Raw genomic sequence first — 21,628 nt, 5'->3', positions numbered from 1 at the left:
TACTTTCTCAAGCATTCCAGATGCCAAGTTTCTCAGTCCTCTAAAATTAATGCAGCTTCACTCTGGAACTGAGTGAAACAAATTGTACATTACTATTTAAAATGTGACATTATCAAGTAATCATTGTCATGTTTATCCTCCTTCTGTTGTTTCTGTTCCTCAAGTACTCCTGTCTGACCAGAAGAGCTTTTAGCAAAGGCATTTAAGTATGAAAAAATAACTACAAAATGTATACAGGAGATGTTATCAGTGTGGCTCATTGAATAGTTAACTTTCAGGGAAAAGGCTGTTTAAAAGAGTTACATTCTACATTTTTTTTTTTTCCTGAGATCCACTTATGATGTTTTTGTGGGCTTATGTACTGAAAACAGTTCATTTTTACACAACCATTTTCCAATCTCTCATTATTATTAAATAAACCAGACTGTTTTTACTACTGTGCCTTTAAGACTGATATAATTAAAGGACGTTTTTTTTCTGACTAACAGCTCTGTATTGTATTGTGCCTCATTCACAAGGTTGTAACAATCTTTATAACTTCCATGAAGGGGCGGAGCTAAACTGCTGAATGGGCAGATGTATATAATCAGCAATGCACTGCTTTTTGTGACATCACTAAAAAAATACTTCAAAACAAGCTGTTTTTGCAGCTTAGTTTGGATGCGATGTAACATTTACAAGTGTGGAATCACTCAGCATATGAGCAAGTGCTACTAAGTGTTTCAATTACCAGCTTTGCAGTATAAATTTAGTTGTTTTAGACTAGACCCCAAATGTAAACCACAAAAAGGTCTATTCACAATTCAAAAGTATTTTGGCAGCAACGAGAAGTTATGACAAATTAAATGCTATTAAATAATAAACCACCACTGTCTGTTCATAGTCATTTCTTGTCACAGAATTACTATGAATAACTATTTGATCATGGCTTGTTGAATGTGACGCATTTGGGATATTATTTTTATATATACAGTAGAGTCCAAAAAAGTAGGATTTTTGGAATATTTACATGAATTTCAGAATTCCAGAAAAGCCTCTGATGAACAGATCAAATCCTGACCACAAGCTTCAATGGATGAGATAACATCATTTTTGTACAAAGGCCCTAAAGGGGAATTCAACTGATTTCTCTAAATTTTAAATGGTTAAGGTGTTAAGAAATTCAGATTGATCTGATGTGAACTGCTCCACTCTAGAGAAACTTACCGAGTCACAGAACTGCTCACAGCAGTGGTGATAGAAACCAGACGTCTGAACAGTTTAATGCCTCTAAAAGCTCCCTCACAGACAGTTGTTACATGACAGGTTTATGAATACACTGCCTGATGCTTGAGACATTGTTTTCTGATGGTTTTGAGAAAAGGATAAAAATCATTTTATGGTGGAAAGATAAATGCAAGGCATTGTGTGGCAAAAAAAGTCCCTAAGGAAAAGTCATTGTGTTCAGATTTAACACTATTTACCCACCATCTACATTACAACATGACGTGTAGGTTCACTGGTTGTTTTGGACAGTAAATAAATTGGCTAGATTCATATTTGTAGACATCTAAACCTTGGGTTCCAGTCACATCTCAACCACATCTTCACAGAAATCTCAACCTCAAGTTCCTGTTTACAGTATTATGCAGATATTTACATGTCATTATGCAGATGTTTTGAAACATTTGTCAGATTTTATCATTTGTTGAATTGCGTCACAAAATTGCTTAAACTACACACTTGAAAAAGATGGTTTTTCAAGGGTTCTTTAGCAAAGAAAATGGTTCTATACAGAATCATGAACATGAACTCAAAGAGCCCTTTACATGACTAAAGTGTTCTTTGCATCATGAAATGGTTCTTTAGATTGATGGAGAATGTGTTGTATATGGTCCCATACAGAACCTTTTTTATGAAAAGCGTTCTTCTATGGTTACAAGCCTAACATCATAACAATAGCAAAGCCCTTTTTGATGCTATATAGAACCCTTTTCAAAGAGGTTCTATGTAGAGCCATCTATAGTACATTCTCCATCAATCTAAAAAACAATTTCATGCAGCAAAGAACCCTTTAGTCATGCAAAGGGCTCTTTGAGTGTTCATGGTTCTATACAGAACCATGTTTTTGGTTTTTGGTCTGAAGTCCCCTATTTTTTAAGTGTGTAGAAACTAGTGACCTGGTAGTGACCTACCAGGTCATCAAGGATCTTGAATATTTATTAGTATTATTTGTAATTGTAAACTTTCTGTTGTTAATTTCCTGATTTAAGTGAAGAAAAAAATCCCAGATTTTCAATCCAGTCTCAGACTTTTGAACACCACTATGTTATACAGCTGAATCTATTATTCTCATCTCATCATAATATTATTATTATTATACCTATATTATAATTTATAGCTTCCCTCATGTGGTTTGAAACCTATGGAAATTTAGCATCGTACTAGAATCATTTTAAACCTGCAACAAAATGATTTATTTCATGCTATTGAAAACGATTTTATGTTTTCACATAAAATGTCATATGATTTTATGAAGCCTTAATTGATGATGTTTCATGAACATGAGAATGGCTCTGCAGCCACCCACTGCCCACCACTATCAGAAATGAATCATCAAATGACCACACTGATTCACAGACGACCCAGACTCAGGATCTGCACAAACTATACACAAAACCACCCCCACACACACGCTGACAGGAAAGCGCTCTGGTCTCGTACACAGTCCCACATAAACACTCAGACACACAAGCGCTCATGCAGTTGTGTACTGCATGTAAACAAACCAACCACGCTGACGCTTTACACTCACATTGTACACAGTTTTTCTTCATTTCACTGCTGGAGGTGGACAGTGGATGGTGGCGCATGAGGCGTGTCTGCATGAACACTAGATGGGATGAAGAGGAAGTCATAAAAAGGGGCTAAAAGTCTGCTTTACGATTTAATGTGACAACCAGAGTACACAAGCCACTCATTAGGGAAAGCCCCTGCTGTGTTGGGACTATTTGGGCCAATGCGACAGACGTGTGTGGAGAGGGTCACTGCTTTCCCATGTCCAGCAGCAAGCTAAGCATGAGAAGGTGAAGGGGCGTATACCTTTCACTGATGTTCCAAGACAGACATAAGCAAGACGACTGTGAATAATATGTTAATTACTCAAATAAAATTGAGGAAACAATTAATCAGTAAATTCGCCTCCAGTCTGTAGTTTAGCAGAGTCAGTTACTGTCAGCAGTACAAAATGGTATTCAGCCTGGACCGTTTCCTGCTTTGTCTATGGGGTTGCAGTATGAAAACAGTGAGAAAATAGAAAGCTGTTCCTTTAAAAAATGAATGCATTACATTACAACTTGTAAAATCATTTGAATGCTTACATGTCAATCAAACTTTATTTAAACTTAGAGTACATTGAGGATGACCCTCATTTACAGCGTAGCAGAACCAATACAGGAATCAGGGATTCAAAAAAGTTGATTGTAAAACTATATCAATTCTTAAACAATTAACATAATCATAGTAAATTTAATAGTAAGGGATCAAATCAAATCAGAGTAAACGATTAAAATTGCAAGAATAAAAACAGATCAAAGTAAAAGAAATAATTGTTAAAAAAAAGTAGAAAATGTGAAAAAATAACTCAACAGTAACTAAAAAGTGGAAGTTGATGAAAATAAAATAAATAAAAAGAATAATAAATGTAAAAGAATAACATTACCAGTCAAATGTGTGTATGTTTTTATAATCTTAAAGACATATTGATCTACAGCCTTGTGCTTAGACGCATATGACAACAAATATTGTTCCCTAAACAAATATAAATAGTGCAGGTGCAGTACTTCTCCAACAGGCTTGAAGAACTTTCATAAGAGGTGAGATGTTATCGGCTGCTGATGACTCATCAAAAAAAAAACCAAAAAAAACCAAACAAAACAAACAACAAAAAATATATACATATATATATATATATATATATATATATATATATATATATGTATATATATATATATATATATATATATATATATAAATGCTTGTCTATTAACTGTGTACTGAATGCGGTAAACAAGCTTGTTAGATGGACTTTCGAGCGAAAACTCAACAAACTGCTTCTTCGCAAACACTGAAGTTCCTGCTAAATCCTGAGTAGACTGATAAACCAAAGTGACGCACCGGTTGACACGTTTGGTAAGAAAGTCAGTAACTGTGACTCTTGCCTATTTGGAAACAACTGGAGCTTCACAAGCAACTGAAGAGCATTCTTTTACATTTTATGTGAATGTTTTACATACATATCAAAATAATACACAGTTCACAGCTTTTGACTGTGACACTAAATGTTTAGTATTACTGAAAGAAATAAATGGTCAAGCGCCCACACAAATGATAAGAGGCAAGTACTTTGTCTCTGTCTCTCTCCCTCTCTCTCTCTCTCTCTCTCTCTGGCCACTCCTGCACCATATGGAGTCTATCAGGAGCCAGAGGAGTGGGGAGTTCTGTAGATAATAGGATGTTTATCCTGTGTTTGTGCACACTGCAGCCCAGCTGTCATCTGATAGATGGCTGAGCGATTGTCAGAAGAAATACCTCGCTGTAGACATGAAAGTCATCCACAGCTTTGAACAATATGCACTTCCTCTTCTGACGCTTTCCCCCTCCCCAGCGTCCTCCAACATGGTGGGCTTTTTTTGCAGTGTGTGTGGGGTCTTTGTGCAAGCCCTCACTCTCTTTTTCTCTTTCTTGCTCTCTCTCTCTCTCTGCTTGGCTTTTCTCCTCTCTAAGCAGTGGCCCACAGGCTAGCAGTGCCCGAGGCTAAATTAGTCACACTCCGATGAGACATAGCTGAACAATTGAGAAGGAGGGATTGGCCTCCTCAGGATTCTGGGGCTAGTCTTGACATGCTCGAGGAACCCTTTGAATCACACACCTTTTCAACTCTTAGAATGGAGTGTCAAGCCCCTTCACGTCCTTCAGATAGCCCCGCTGAGGGTAGCACATCACAACACAATGGCGTAGTGGATAATGGCTCAAGTTCCTGGTTTAAATTTTCATGGGGCATCAGGAAATATCAATATACTAGCAGTGGGCTTTGGGTAGTGGCTTTCCCCTTACCACTGTCCTTGAGAGAGATAAATACACCCAAGTGGCTTCAAGTGGTCTGGACAAAACAGATTTGAAAATTTCAGAGCCTATTCTTCATTTAAAGACTTGCTTTCAGTTTTCAAAGAAACCCACAGGGATATTGTTTTACATCTCCAAAGTTACGTCTTAGAAGTTGGTTGTGTTTTCTGCTTCTCACCTTCTGCTCTTTGTTAGATTTACAAGTTTTATTCTTTCTTTTCTACCATTCCTTTTCTTGGTAAGCGTTTCTTGTCAGACTTATCGTGTTGAGTTGTCTTCTCACAGTGGAAGGATGGACAGAAACACCTGTGGAGTTTTTTTACATCTTAAGCAGGAGTGGAGCTTGATTTTCTCGTCCCTCTGAGGGACAAAAGCTTTAAATGGAGTTATGAAATAACTGAAATTTGGGAGGAGGACCAGGCGTGAAACCACTCCTCCTTCCAATCTATGCCCTATTAATTTCCATCCCAATCATCCGTTTCTTGTGACAAAGCTTTCACAATCCCACAACCACCACCCCTTCTCCTCCCTGTTCCTCAGTCCAGACTTAAAAAGGAGGGGTCTGGCCTTCTAGCTCCAGGCAGAAGCCACCAAGAACTCCAGCCCAAGTTCTCAAAGTTCTCTTCCCTCCCTACTACCACCATATGATGAAGGCACGGTCTAAACTCGCAAAGTATTGATTATCTGACGATGACAATTTTGGTGGTCTATCAGGTCTTGGGTGATTGTTATAAGTCCCATTTTCTTTGTATCTTTTAATAATTTTTTGGTTTTAGAAATTCCTTTTTATTCCTACTTATTTTCCTTTGACTTTCCTGTTTCGTGTAATCGTATATCTAGTGACATTATTCCAATCATAGAGAGTAAACATTACTGCGCCCTTTAAAAATGTGACCAGTACTGTTTTGAGTATTTATTAGTTTATGCAAAACAGAATCAATTACGTAAATATTCCACACTTAAAGCTACTGACGTACTTGCAATTTCACGTTTTCAATAGAGAACAGATTTCTTACAGCTGTCCTCAGCTCTTTTGTCATAACTCCCACTTCTGGCCTTTATGCACAAGTTATAGCTTGTAGTCAGCACCAACAGTCATTTGAGTCAACTGAATGAGAGGTAAATGAGTCATTCATATATGACCCTACCCTTTTATTTAACGAGCTCACCGTGGATGGCCTGAGGTAGAGTAGCGTTATGACTCAGCCTCTTCCAGGTTGGCTTTTGGATTTGCTTCAGTGAAAGTAAAACCTGCCAAGTGGCAATATTCACTGTTTATTACATCAATGTCACCATTCTGATAAACAACTGCTCTGTTATCTCGTTGCTATGAACACTGTTCAGTTAGCAAACATCACCGTTAATGCACCACCACCTTATATACACCCAGTGAATTAAGGAAGTGTTACTTCTTGTTCTGTTTCACCTTTCTTGCTACAGGTGTTTTGAAGTTATCACCCAACAGTGATCAATGTGTTGGATATAAGGGATAAACTAACATAGATACTTCTGTTTACGTTTTGATCTCTCACTGGCATGATTTCCGAACAGCATTCAGCCAAACACGAAGTAGGTCAGCATGTAAAAAACAGACCTTAACATGGCTTATCTATGTTGAAATGAATGGCTCGGTAACTAAATATTGGCACAGCAAAAAGTAGTGCAACATAATACAATGTTAATACAAAGACTTCCAGAAAGAAAGTTACAAGCCTCCACTCATAAGCGTTTTCACATTTCACCAAAGATGACCTGATTTACTTGTTCAACTGCAAAAGACTGGAAAAGTTACACAATGGTGAAAAAAGGGATACCTTTTATTGAACATAGAAAAACAACGGCGCATAATAAATAGAGAGATTTGTACAAACAACGATGTGAGTAGGTCTGATTTTCTTTTGCACAGCAGCTAAACAAAAAGGCAGCTCCAAAGCTTGGCCATTCCGCAAAGACACATAGTCCAAGTTTAATCTGATGTGGGCTTACTTACACGTGCCTTTGCCACTTTCTCCTCCAAAATTCTGCGGCCACATGGTTGAGCTAACTTGAGGCCCGATTTAAGGCACCTAAAGAGTCAAAACATCTCTCCATTTGTAAAGGTATCAACATGAAATGAAAGAAATGTAGGAGAAGTGAGAGATTAGCATTTACAACACACAAAAACAGCTTAAAAAAAAATCCACAAATTTCCCAATTGAACGACCTCTGTACGGAAATCATATTTAATGCGCTCAGCTTGGTATGTGGGGATCAGTCTTTGGGTATTACACATCATGGCCTTTCCTAGTAAACACAGCGGACATTTTTGGGGGAGAAAAAGCCAAAAAAAAACAAAAACAAAAACAAAAAACAAAACAAAACAAAAATCTATTGGCAAAGCTCATTTTAGCCAAGCTGTCCTTTCATACCAGTAATAACTAAAACAGACAAAGCAACCAAAGAAACATGTACACACTTACACAAATAGGCCTCACTTGACCTATTAATATACAGTAGCCATCTGCTATCTCAGTAAGGCTTTTTAACCAGAGATTTGGTCCTGTGGTATCCAATACTGTACATAAAAAGAGCTGGAGAAGCAACTGTGACTGTACATCTGTCATTTATGAGAAATGATTGTCTACAGTGTATTCTGAGATAATTCCGGGGATAGCAAATATCAAAATATCCTTAGAAATAGAACAATTTAATGTAATATGTGCATCATGCCAGATTAACAACCATAACTCAATTTTTGAACACTAATTTGCATTGTCACACAGACAGGCCATCTTTAAGCTAAATATAAATCAACAAAGTGGGGGGTGTGAGTGGGATTACGCCCCTGGTAAACCAGGCAACTCTTCATTCACACATGCAATTTCTGATCTACAATGGAAGAACACCACATGGAGGGGAAAGAAAAAAAAAAAAAAAAAATTCAGCAAGCGAGCCCAGGGCAAACAAAAAAATTGATTATGTTCTAAGCAAAGAAAGTGACTCATGATTGTAATTCAGAATTGTGATGTTTGCATGTGAAAAAAGTGCATGCCATTTTCTCCGTCCCTATGGCAACAATCGGTTACCAAGGCAACAAACAGGTTGAGTAGGTGAGGGATGCATGGCCGTTGCTCTTGCTACTGCACAGTGTACTTCAGTTCCCTGTAATAGGAAATAAGGCACATTGGAAATGAGAAGCCAGTTCACATTTACTGGGGTTTCCCCCAACATTGGCAGAGAAACCCTAAGAAAATAAGGCAGTTTCCCACAGTTTCTCACTCATAAGGGGGTGGGGGCTCTTGAGGATACTCTCAGTCCACAGTGTGAGGATCCAAAACAAAAAAGAAACCCATACAAAACAAAAGTGAACCTTTCCTGAAGATCCGTCAACCAATTCGAGCACTTCAAAACAAATCCGATCTACGTTGCACATCCAGCATGGATTTAAAACAAAGTGTCACCAAGCAAATGGAATCTGGTGAGTGAGGAAGTTTTAAGTGGCAGTCAAGCATAGAACAAGAGATGAGACAGTGTGTTTAACAGTCTTTATGCCAGGAACTCCTCCTGTGCCACTGGCTTCTGGTAGCCTCCGTTAGGGTGTTTGTGTTCATCCAGCGAATAGCTACCCTCATCCTTCTTCTTCATGCGGTAGACCATAAGAGCCACGAGCATGATGGCAAAAGCCAGGCCAACCAAGCCACCTGCGATGACACCTGTGAAGATAAGACGGGAAATCAGAAGTTTATTATTATTTTAGTTTATTACAAATTATTTCTGCTGGAGGTTAAGGATTTTATACACAATGCAAGAAAATTAACAACAAATCAGTTTGTGTAACATTAAAAAAAAGCAACTATGAAAAAAACTCGAGATAAGATTTTCTAAAAAGGGAATTCAGCATAAGCTAGTTATTGAGAGTGATTTGATGTGAAAGGGTTAATTGTAAAGGACTTAAAGTACTGACTTTTACAGTAGCAGTTATTGGGACCATTGCATTCTCGATGCAAGTGTAGCCGTTTTATTTGCTATGTAAATTATCAGTGAACTCAAGTTTTTATATGTAATGTGGATAATGATAAAATTGTGATATGTCTTCTTTTGGTAATGGTTAGCCTTACAATGCCCTGCATGTACTGTAAATGCTTTTTCAAAACATGTTTTCAACGAATTCATTCTCTCAAAACTTTCATGGAATGATTTAAAAATAATTGGTAACCATTTCAAGTGATTGTTTTCTGTGAGGTAGCTTTTAGAGGAATACAACTTCAGATGTCTGCTTCCTATCAATTCTGACTCGGCAAGTTACTCTACAATTTTACATCAAAGCACTCTGAATGACTTTGTTTATGTCTTAACAAAAGATCTCCCCTTTAAGAGAGCTACAAAACAGCAATAAATGTCTAGAGAGCAAATGAACTGACTCATGCATTATGAGTGCTAAAAGACATGCAGTACATGTTTTGCTGGGGGGCAAAAACCAAACTGTAATTGCCCTGGAATGATACAGGTCTTAAGCAATACATACCTGCCAGGACCTCCGTTCTCTCCAGTAAACTCCCACCATCAGATGAGGCACCCAGAGAAGACTCAGGGAGATTTGCTCGTGAACCAGGTCTGATCTCATTTCCAAAATCAAAGTCACTATCGTCCTGTTCAAAGAAAAGCAAGTGTAAGGAAAGATGGTGTCTAAACATTAATAAAAAGTGACATTTGTTTTTATGGGAATCCTATAACTATACAAAAGAAAATGCAAGTAACTCTGTCTATATGTGCCATGAGTCACATGCATATAGCGACAATATAATAGAAAAAGGGCACCAAGTTTTTTTTTAATGATTCTTAAGGATGTCTGAACATGAGCCATTAAAACCTATTTGAACCTCATCATTCCTGTTTTTAAATGAGTAATAATTTCACAGAACACATGTATGAGTTGTAACCTTCATATATTTTAAGCTCAGTACTGATAGCGCCAAAGCCAAGAGTGTCCTCTTACCGGGATTTGTGTGTCAGTCCCACGGTTCACGTCTGGAATCATGTTTTTCTCAATAAAGCCGTCGTCAACAGTGGCCTGAATTGTTGTAGACTTCACAATATCACCTGAAGCTTCAGGATCAGCTACCTCTTTAGCTGACATTGTGGTCAGAGGCAATGGTGTGGTCTCCATGTCAGGAGCATCAGTTGATTGGTCAGCAACTACAACTGGATCTATAGTTCCATCTTCCTCCTTATCCAGCACAACATGCACTGTAGTTTCTTCCTTAACGTCAACAGGGGGAGTAGTAATAGTAGAACGTTCTGTAGTTACAGGCACCACAGGCAGCTTCTCATCTGGAAGGGTGGTAATGTCTAAGTCTACATGATGGATTGTTGTGGTTTCATCGCCAGATACTTCTTTAATATGGATAAGTGACTCAACAGAGGTTGGAGACGGCGAAGTCTCTGGTATTTTGGTGGTGTGCAGCAGAGGAGCCTTGGTGGTGGGGCCTGCTGTTTCAACATCAGCAAGGGGGATGACTTTTGAGGACAGTTGGGTGACTGTCTGTTCTGGAACTTTAACCGGAGCATCTGTGACCCAGGCTATTTTTGTTGTATTTGTGATTGCTACTGTTGACACCTTAGTGGGAATTAAGTCTTCGGGAATTTCAGAACCTGAAAATGGAAAGATCATGAAGTTAAATAAAACATAAGCAACCACAACAATCTAACACTATGACATTATTTCATATAATTAAAAAAAGAAATGTGATTTTGCGGTGTCTTAGATCACTGGTTAAGATGAGCCTGGTCACTTCAGACAAGGCTTATGTATGAAACAGTCTTGACTAAACTCCACCTTGACATCATTATTATTTTCAAGCATCCAGCCATTTCACTGTGTCCACACAACACGGTGCAGCAATAGTGTAGGCTAGCTACTTCTTTAGTCATGAACTCATTAACACAGCATAACAGTAGAGAGATTTTTGTACCTTCATCTTCTGAGCCTGACCCAGAGAGCTCCCAATCATCTCCTGATGTGTCCTCATCCTCAGGTGGAGTAGCAGAGGAAGAGTACTGCCAAGAGAGAAGAACACATTCTAATTGTCACTGGTAACATATTGTATGTGTTCTAGTTCTATAAGTCAATCTAGATTGAGCTAGTTGTCCAATGGAGGATTAGATTTGTTTGTGTTTATCATTAATTTAGAAGCTATTGATCAGTTTTAGTTTTAGGAACCCATATAATGTTATAGAATAAGCTTTTTCATGTAATCATGTGACCTTTTACCATGAACAGCTATGTTTTCCATTGGCTTTCTGTGAAAACTGCCAGTGATAAAATGAAAATGCTTTAATGTGATTTTGTTTCCATGAACATAACTTCTTATAATAAAAGTGCTTTCTGTAATGATATCATTTACTGGGGAAAAAAGTTGTTTGACATATTTTCATCACACTGAAATCTTATCTCAGAAACATAATTTCCTGTTTGTCGTAACTTGTGTAGCTTTCCCCGACTCCCCCATTACCTACTCATATATTGTTTTACATCATATTACTTTCCCGTGGGAACTGTTACACGAGAGATCATGTTTCTTTGCCATATAGAGCTGTTTGAGCACTTTACATTTACAAAGACTTCAGCTTTCCCATCTCCTTCTCAGTCCAACTACCTCTCCACCATGCTGCTGGTGTTTGTTGTAAGGGGTATGTGAGGGAAATCTGTCACATAATGATAAATTTATGCATAAATGCAATATCTTTCCAGATGGAAAAAAACTGTAGGTTTTTGCAACTTTTCAGGTATCAATCAATTTATTTGTTGGAGCTGAAAGGAAAAAAAGTTGTCTCTACATATGTAAAATATTACCAGCACTTTCTGTTTTCATAGCCTATACTGACAAACTTCTTGAAGTGTTAAACATTTTCATTAAAAAAAAAATCCTTCAGACAGTGGCATTAAAAAAATAGCTCATGCAATTTCTGGTACACAAACCTCTTGAGCAATACAGATCACAAGATTCATTAAATGGAGTGAATGGCCCAAGTCCTCTGTCCATGCAGTCCACAGAGTCCCCTGCCCTGTGACTTTATGACTCATTGCCCTGTGACCCCTCAGCCCTATTTCTGAATATGAGCTTGTGAAGGGACTCCATGGAGCCAGTCTATCTAAAGTGTTCTAGCAGCAGTTGTTCAAGTCACCTCACTAATGAGAATATTTTTAATTTTTATTCTCAGGAAGAAAATACACACACACACACACACACACACACACACACACACACACACACACAACACTAAAGAATATGCTACTTTTGGGCTATTTAGAAATAAAGAATTCTGTTAAATCTCTTATTAATATCCCTTAAATTACATGACCTGAAGGAAACTGTCTTGCTGAGCAAGATAAGGGTGATTAATTAGTTAAAACTTCAAAGTGTCACCTCATACTTTCTCAAACAAGGAAGCTGTTCAGCAGCTTTAACTGACGGTGAGAGGCAGTCAACACACAAAACACTGCAGCAAGCCAACAAGGAAGTTTAAATTCCAGTGAAGAGAGAGAGCATCAGTGCAAAATGATGTTATCATGAAAGTATTTGATGATTTAAGTAAGAAAACTATAATCACTGTTAAGCTAGCTTTTAATGAAAAATAATATCTGCAGTGAGGACACCAAATACAGTACTCACAGTTCAAGTGACAAAGAAACAGCAACATCGCTATCATTATTTCTATTGAAAATCAAGCCTCTAAACATGAAGGATGTGTAAAGAGTTGCTTGAGTTGAATCATTTAACTGTATTAGTTGTTTAGCAGTAACAGCAGGGCTGAGCTTGAGCAGGCCTCATGGTAGCAGCCACTGGCCTCAACAGGGCAAGCTATCACTTTTCACAATGCTTCAGCTCAATAGCCAATCACAATGGAGCACAGCGGCGCAGGATCATATTACAGCTGGAAAAAAGTGATTAGAGCTTTAGATGGCTTGGCTCCTCCAACAAGGTGAAAAAAGAAAAATATAAAAAGAAATCCTAAAGCTCTGTTTCATTCTGTTCTGAGGCAACCCACCACCAATCAACTTCCAAGTTTCATCGAAAACTACTTTTGTCAGCTAACAGGTGCAGTCCAGAGCCATCAGCTGTACAGACAATCAGTACCCTCATGGCACAATTAAAGGGGAATGCCACTGATTTTTCTAAATCTCTGCATAAATCATTAAGATGGAATGTGAGAACTGTTCTCAGAGGTGGTGATAGGAATCATCTGTCTGAAGAGTTTAAAGCATCTAAAAGCTACCTCAAGTTATTTATATCATATGAAATGATTATGATTATGCTGCCGGATACATAAGACATTTACAAGAGTTTTAAGATTAGGTTTGGCCTACAATTTATTTTTAGAAATATATTTATGGTGGACAGGAATACGCTGTGTGTTGTAAGGCAAAGTCTTTGGATACTAAAACTTTTATCTCCAGAATTACTATTATTTTACAATCCTTAACATTACATATGAAGAATCTGAAGACCACATGTAAGTACTCAAATGGTGCATCTGTCAGCAAAACACTCTGAATGACTTTGCTGGTATCTCAACAACTGAATTGTACAGAAACTCTGAGAAATTATTGGACTGATCTGCCATATTGTGAGCGGTTGTAGTTGAATCTTTTTCAATCCCTGGGCCTCTCATTCCAAAATCACACTGTGCTGCTGTCCTATGATTAGAAGGAGGTGCAGTTGTAACTATCCTTAACATACTTTTTTCAGTTGAGGCCATTTGGCATGGCATGTTTTCCCAATGCTGTATTTACAGAGAGCCAGTGTGGTATAGGCACATATATAGCACACTGCAAAGCTGAGAACCAGACAGGCATTTGTGTGCATGCACAGACAACCTTTTCCATTACAATGACAGAAAAGAGGCCCATTACAATTGCCATTTGATTTCTAAACGGCTCAATTCATCACTAAATTTTCATTAACGCTGAGATCCACTCCTTTCAGGGCAAGTTATTTACCTACATAATATTTACTCCCAGACTTTCTATTCTGAAAAGTAATCCAGGGTCTTCATAGCAACACAATGGCCCCTCAAAAGCACGGATATCTGACACCACTCAGCTGAACTACAGTAAATGACCGTGGTAATTCACTTGTTTACGGAGGTTTACGCTGTAGAAGAACTGCTGAGAGCATAAGGCAGCGTATAAATAGCCCAGTGCAAGTGAAGGCCACTGAACACTCACATACGTGTGATATCCCACCTCCACACTCACACAGCCCCTCTCTTCCCTGGGTTAAGCTAGGGGCTTTTTGAGGGAAGAGAAAGGAGGTTGACATTTCACACAATCTACTGATTTCCTGAGATCACTAAAGTCAGAAGAGACTTAACGTTCTGCCAAGCTACTAAACACATGGTTCTCATGAATTAAACCCAAAACACTGAAACATAGTGGAATATACAAACACAATGAACAGTGAAACAGCAGCGCTGAAGAGTTGTTTGAAGAATAACGGCATACATGTTGGCATTCCAAAAGATAAGGAAGTATCAACTTCCTCCCATACACAGTCGAGGTCAATGACCCGCTCTGGAAATACAAAGGAAAATGCACTGACTGTACACAAACAAAGCACTTTGTCTGGTACGGAAATACATATTCAAATCTTCGCAAGAAATATTCCTTTGGGCCTAATTCAAAATTAAACGCTCTTTGCTGACGATCACAGTGTGACTCTGGCTGCGTCTGGAAGCCTTCAGCCAACAAGTCTGACAGGAAGACGTTATCTTTCTCTGCTTGGTACGCTCAGCATCACTTTAATCCCCACTCTATGGCCATGACAGAGCCTCTATAAACACTGGTCTTTTGCAGGCAAGGCCTCAGAGGGAGTCCCTACCGGTTTATGTTGGAACACTGTGTTTCTCACCAAGTCTGGCCCCTTTACTCACTTAGCACATCTAAATCCGCCTTTTCTCCATTTGCTTATTAAAAAAAACTCCATCATTTGAAAGACAAGAGGCCTTATTTCAGACTAAGAAAGATCAATGTGTCGCTTAGATTTTTGTTCATAGACTCCAATAAAGCAACGGTATCTAGTTCAAGGGCTACACTGATGTCATGCGCCACACCAGGACATGCCTATGTAGCCAATGACAATGTACTTTGAACAGGGTTTGACCTTTCAGCTACTCAAAACAATGTTATGCTATTTAGAGGTTTCACAGTAAGCCACTAAATAGGCTTATTTGCATTGGCACTCAATGTAAAACCTATGAGAAAAAATCTCCAGGGTCTAATATCTTTGCTCCTAGGTCCCCTTTCTTCCCATCCCCCCCTCATTATCCCCACATAAACTGCTACAGCGGCAGACTCAGGTTCAAGGGCTGCATTGACTGGCCTAAACACTGGCACCTCTGGAATGTGTCTTATCCGAGGGGGATTGAGGTTATATTGAATACGCTGACAGGAGGCTTTCAGCACCTGCCCAGGTTGACAAGAAAGACAGAAAAGAAAAGAAAAGAAAAGAAAAGAAAAGAACGAAAAAAGAAAGAAAACGTCAGAAAGACAGAAATAAAAAAAAAGAGAGACAATGGAGACGCAAGCATGCAAGGGATGGAAGGAAGGAAAGAATGAAGGAAAGGACGGAAGAAAGGAAAGAAAGGTAGAACAAGAAAGACAGAAAGAAAAAGACAGAAAACAGAGCTAAAAGAAAAAGTCTGGTTGAGCACTAAGATGATAACAGTGAGCAAGCAAGCACAGACATTTAGCAGACATTTAGTAGCGCACTTAGCGTTGAGTGTCGTGGCCCTATTCAAAAGCCAAATCTGACTTAACAACCCGTTGATGGGGTAATTACCTGTGAAATGCCTCAAAAAAAGATGATTACTTCACATCAAGCATTTTACACACAATCACAAGTGGAGTTTACAGACATTGAAGTGATGGAGCATCTGTATATACCAATGTGTGCCAATTCTATCCCACAACTACCTCTGCCTGACAAGTCTCAACTCTTTCAGGTAGTCAAGTGTCACTAGTGTTCCAGGATAATGGCTGAAGAGAAGTGGAAAGCAGCATGATGTAATGCACACCTGTAAATGTCATGTAAGCTTAGGCCAGTGGCTCAATGAACGGCAAACTGTGCTGCCAAGAGAACGTCTTACAACAAGCTGGGTGTGACTCGGGTCCGCCAATGGACGTGCAAGTAAAGATGACTCACATTCAAAGGCCATGCTTCAACAATCATAATTTATGCTTTCGGTCATGTGACAAACAGGCCGAGACATACTGAAGACTTGCATCTGATGCTGGGATTTTCTTCAAACAAGCATATACCATGAAAAGTACATTGCCTAAGACTGTTCCCAAGTGATCTTCATGGGAGTGGATTAAAACAATGGTAAAAAAAATTATAATAAAAACAGGCCCTGAGTGGCCAGTTTTATGCAGGACAAATTCATCATCATTACTAATAATTAAAAAAAGGAAAATATTTTTATCAAATAACTAATAAACACATGAACCAACTTTACTGAGAATATTGTACTCTGTGTAATTCACAGAATTATTTTTGGAGTTTAAGTACTTCTTTGTTAAAACATTATCAAATTTACAAGGACTTTAAAAATAAGCTATACAACAAGTTTAGGTGTTAATTACTTTATAAAATGTTCTCATTTTCCTTCTGAACATACAATGAAACTATTGTGAAACTATATTACAACCTTGTGTTAATAAATAATTTGCTATTTATGACGACTGCTAGATTATGATCTGCTTTGAACATCATTTCTCAGACAACCTGCATTTGCAGCCAAGAAGCATTCATTCACTGGTAGAGGAGGATTAGCCCAATAAACAGGATTAGCAATCAGGTATCTTTAAAAAAGACTGTTAATTGAAGACTTCAATAGTAGGTAGATAGATAGGTCTCTCCAAAGAAAGTGTGAAAACAGCTCTGGTGATCCATTCACATTTCATCAGGAAGCGGTGCCATCAGACTGCTTCATTTGTTATGTAAATGAAACAAGATGGGATTACGCAGATCCACATCTTGGGGGTTGGGGATGGGGTCTCCTGAACTGCTCTTAAGCAAATATTGCAGGGATCATCATCATGGTAGTTAATTGTTGTTCTTCATAAACAGAAAAACAAAAACAAAAAAAAATCCTCCACAGAGAAAGCTGCATTAAGAATTACCTACATGCTTACAGCAAAGCTCTCAGACATTAGCTCAGTGAGACACAGCCATGTGAACAAGCCTGTAGTCAAAGCAATTAGTCTGTTATGACAGCAACCACAGCAAATCCACAACACATTGCCAGCCATTCAATCACCTTTTGACAAAAATGTGTGAATATGGTGTTGAGTACATAAATACATACATAGAATCTTGAAATAAGTTCACGAGAGACGCATAACATAGCAAAACTGCTACATAATTTAATTGCTGAGATGGAAACCAAGTCATGCAGAGTGTGTTGATGTGAAATGATACACTGTAGAGAACCTTACAGACTTTGTTTACAATGGTGGCGATAAGAACCAGGTCACATTGTCTTCTACACAAATACAGCGATGTAATTTGCTATCTGAAATGATCAGTGAACCTACATGTGTCTTCTGACGTTTTACATGCAATGTTGATAGTAATGGTTAAATAGTGGTACTTCTGGAAATGAAAAAACAAGTTTTATCTGAAAAATATATCCCAGACATCAAATAACACTCATAAACCTTGTGTGCAATAACTCGCCAGTGGCAATGAACTCTTTGGATGTCTGGTTCTTATCAACACTGTTGTGCACAATTCTGACTCACAGTTCTCTAGAACTGCATCTTTTGCCACAAACCATTCTGAATGCCTTTGCTGGAATTTCTCGTTAATATGGGTTTATTTAGTTGGAGCAAGGAGGAGGTGGGTTTAGATTCATCAGATTAGTTTCACTTTCCCATCCAGGTTCTGTTTTTGCTCTAATTATGCAGGCCAAGAGTTCAATTTGGGACTGGACAATACAAGGCACTATGGAATGGCTAGGAAAAAGAGCCATTAGTTAAAATCTGTAGTGGAAGAAACCAATCTAATCTCTCATATGCTCTCTCTTGTTATCAGAACACTACTAGAAAAACATTTTAAAAAGGCAGTACCTTCCCAGTCGCTTTCAAAGCCAATACTAGAGAGGCTAGAAAACCAAACACGCAAAGAGAACATGACAGATGGGGGGAACTAATGGCCGGAATAATGGACTGACTAACTGGGTGTGTTCAGCCTTTACATTTCTGTGTGTTTGCTGGCAGACAGCACCTGGTACCATACTTGGTGTTAAAACGCACAGCGCACAGCTACTGTACGTCACGAAAGCCTAGCTGAACACAGACTTAAGGAAATGGCCTGTAAAACAGGAGATGGAAGCTAGTTCCTGTTTTTCCCAGTAAAGAACACCATATACCTTCTCCTCTGCATTGTAGACTAAATTACAGAACGCAGAGGCGAGCAGGACAAAAGGCCAAGAATGACTTAGCCAAAGACATCAGAATAAGGGCTTCTTGAATTGCTGTACGGTAACTGAAGTAAGAAACCAACCAAATTGGTCTCCAAATCTATACATAGTGCCTGGCTCTTCCCATAAAAATGTGCGTACCATAATTACGTTCCCCTGCAACTATGATGGGATGGTATGTAGCAGGGCTATTTGTACAAATCTGAGTGCAGTCAGCACAAACTAAAAGCTTGTTTAGACATTATATCTCGGAGTTAAGAGCTGGAACAGCCTTGCATTCTGGGATAATTAAGGCCTGGCTGAAAGTACAACTATCAATAAATGGCCTCAAGCCGCACAAACTTTCCACTTCAGCATTCCTGACCTGGCAGTCATTTGGGAACGTTTGCAAGGTGAGAAACGTGACTCCTCTCTCACCAGTTGTGGAGAGGAACTTGGAAATCAGTCAAATCAAAACGTTCACTCTGCAACAGCATCTCAGCTCATTCCCATGGAGATTTATGATAACAGTAGCATTCAGCAGACCCACGCATATATCTGACGCGGAGGCACTCGCATGTGCACAGCAAAGTGGCTGGAGGAACAAGAAGGTGTGTGAGATCTATGGGGGAGGTCAACATGGCATTCGTTTGACGATAAGAGACTATGTAAAACAAAAGTGACACAAGTTTAAACGAGTTTGAACAAAGTCACAGATTTTTGTGGAGTGGGGCCTTCTGCTAACTGATCTGATGATAAGCTGTGCCATACTAGGTAGACTAAGCAAGTCTGCCAGTCTGGATCATGTGCGCTGGGTAAAAGGGGTCCGAATCATGTTTAGTCTACGATTTAAAAAATACCCATCACTAAGATACTGGAATTACACGCCGGCTGAAGTACTCCAGTTGTGTTTCTCATTTTAAACATGATAAAACCTGACATTTCTGAGTACAAAAATGGACAAAAATAGAATAGCAATCGTTATTTCAAGCACACAGTAATCCTTTAGCTGTCTCAAGCTCTCTTTGTGGAGAAAAAAAGATCAATTTTTTTCACCCGCCTCTCAGAAACACACCTCAGGCTAGGCTACTGATCGCTATCATTCAGACCATTCTGACTGACTGAGGCAGAACGTGTTTCAGACTCACCGACTGAGCAGCAGGTATCCACAGGCAGAGGCAAACAAGAAGCGCAGCTATGGACTCAATCCTCATTTTCAAGCAGCAGGAACCGACCGGCGTCGTTTCAGGTTGATTTCACACGACTGAAAATGTACTGCACGCGCCAACAAGCCGTCCAGCTCCGCCAACTGTATGAAAGACCGCCGGTAGAGGCTCATAAGGAGAGACTCGGTGAAAAGACTCGAGGCTCCGCCCTCCTCCACGGTTGGGCCAAGGTGAGTTCAGGCTCCGCCCAAGCACCAAATTTGGCCACTTCCCCTAGCAGGCAAGCCAACTCGGACTCTGACGTATAAGCGCAAATGAAGGGTTTAATTACAAAACGCATTATTAAATAAATAAATAAATAAAAAAGCTTTAAAGACCAAGCACTTTTTCATGATACACGTTTTTAGAAATGCAGTTTACACAAGAAATGTCAGTGCTATATTATGATTAATACCACCTTAATATGAGAAATTAACTTTTACATATTTTACATTATAAGACTGCTGTTGTTTTTACAAATACGTTATATCCAAAACTGTAGTGGATGTACAGAAATTTTTAATGAAACTCCATATATAAACATATAAACATCATACATATTTAAATATATCTGAAAGAAATTTAAATAAAAAGTACTTTCAGTGCAGACTTTACTTACCACTGTATGTTTTAACCTTTTTAAATCCAGACAGACTGGAATTCATAAGATGACTATGTAACTATTTCCAGATTTAAGTCATAGCTGCTTACATTTATAAGTAAAATATGTAAAATAAACAAGTAATACAATTGAACCTCAGTCACAGAGCCATGGAACAGTGACAATATGTCCTGCCAAGTATGTAATAAAAGTTATATCTTTCATATATGTTATGAACTATGTGTTATCGGACAAGTAGAAAAAAGATCACACAGCCAGTTTTGATAGTGTCCGCAAAACTTTAACCAGCACCAATTGGTTATTCACAACAAAAGCGGATTTCTGAACAATTTGTCCAGTTCAGATGTCCACTGAGACTTTTGGGCTTAGGTCTGGGCTGAATCTCATATGGCTGCCTTCTGGACATCTAGGGGAAATAGTGCAAATGGTTGGGGGTGAAAGTCCTTATGTTGTGACCTAGTACGCTACACAGGGCATAGTGACCATTTGAGGCTGGCATTCATATTCAAAACTATACAAAATATGCAGAGCACACTTTCATTTATTTAGTTCCCAATCAAAACAGCCATTAAGTAGGTTTTCAGCAGAAAATATATATTTAACAGAAATTACACAGAATTGGACTCTGGGCTGCTCAGTCCACTGTTCTCAGAACACCAGCAGCTTCTTTGTAGAATTTGCAAGTGTTCGTCTTTTTTGTCTATTTCCTTTTCTCAGTAGCAGCTTCTTGACAGCTACAAATCCTTTCAGACTCATAGTGTTGAGTTGTCTTCTCACAGTGGAAGGATGGACAGAAACACCTGTGGATTATTTCAGATCTGAAGTAAGAGTGGAGCTTGATTTTCTCCTCTCTCTCAAATATTTAAGCTTTAAGTACTGTTTATCTGATGGTGACGGGTTTGGTCAGAGCCAGTCCTGACCTCCCTGGGGCTCTAAGCAAAATTCTGCAAAAGGGGCCCTCCTTCCTGTCCTATGAGCCATATAAACCATTTGCAATTGCCACACAGTCACACCTGACAGCCTAATGCTCCTACTACAATCCTCCATCCTTTAAAACAGTTTGCTCCATGTGTCGGTCTAAGAGTAAGTAGAAGTATTATATTATTAATTTTATCAACTGCATCAGGCAAATTGAAAGTGGCTCCCTGATTTCCTTTTATATATTTTCAAATATAATATACTATTTGTACTATGGCTTGGCTGAATACTTGACGGTCATTATCACACCTCGTTAATCAACATTTTAAATTCAATA

General features: G+C 38.7%; 1 protein-coding gene across 1 annotated transcript; it reads right to left on the bottom strand.

Annotated features, from left to right (window-relative positions):
- Positions 1 to 6,901: 6,901 nt before the first annotated feature.
- LOC118823629 (syndecan-1-like) lies at positions 6,902 to 19,898 on the bottom strand. The gene is made up of 5 exons (XM_036593348.1): positions 19,695 to 19,898; positions 11,055 to 11,139; positions 10,079 to 10,734; positions 9,608 to 9,731; positions 6,902 to 8,795 (listed from the first exon to the last, which is right to left on the bottom strand). Exons 1-5 carry the CDS (start codon positions 19,758 to 19,760, stop codon positions 8,629 to 8,631), a joined length of 1,098 nt encoding a protein of 365 aa, XP_036449241.1. The 5' UTR covers positions 19,761 to 19,898; the 3' UTR covers positions 6,902 to 8,628.
- Positions 19,899 to 21,628: the final 1,730 nt, after the last annotated feature.

Source organism: Colossoma macropomum, unplaced genomic scaffold (genome assembly GCF_904425465.1).
Source record: "Colossoma macropomum unplaced genomic scaffold, Colossoma_macropomum, whole genome shotgun sequence".
NCBI classification, from domain to species: Eukaryota; Metazoa; Chordata; class Actinopteri; order Characiformes; family Serrasalmidae; genus Colossoma; species Colossoma macropomum.
The sequence above is the reverse complement of the archived record's forward strand: the minus strand, read 5'-3'. Positions and strand labels throughout refer to the sequence as shown.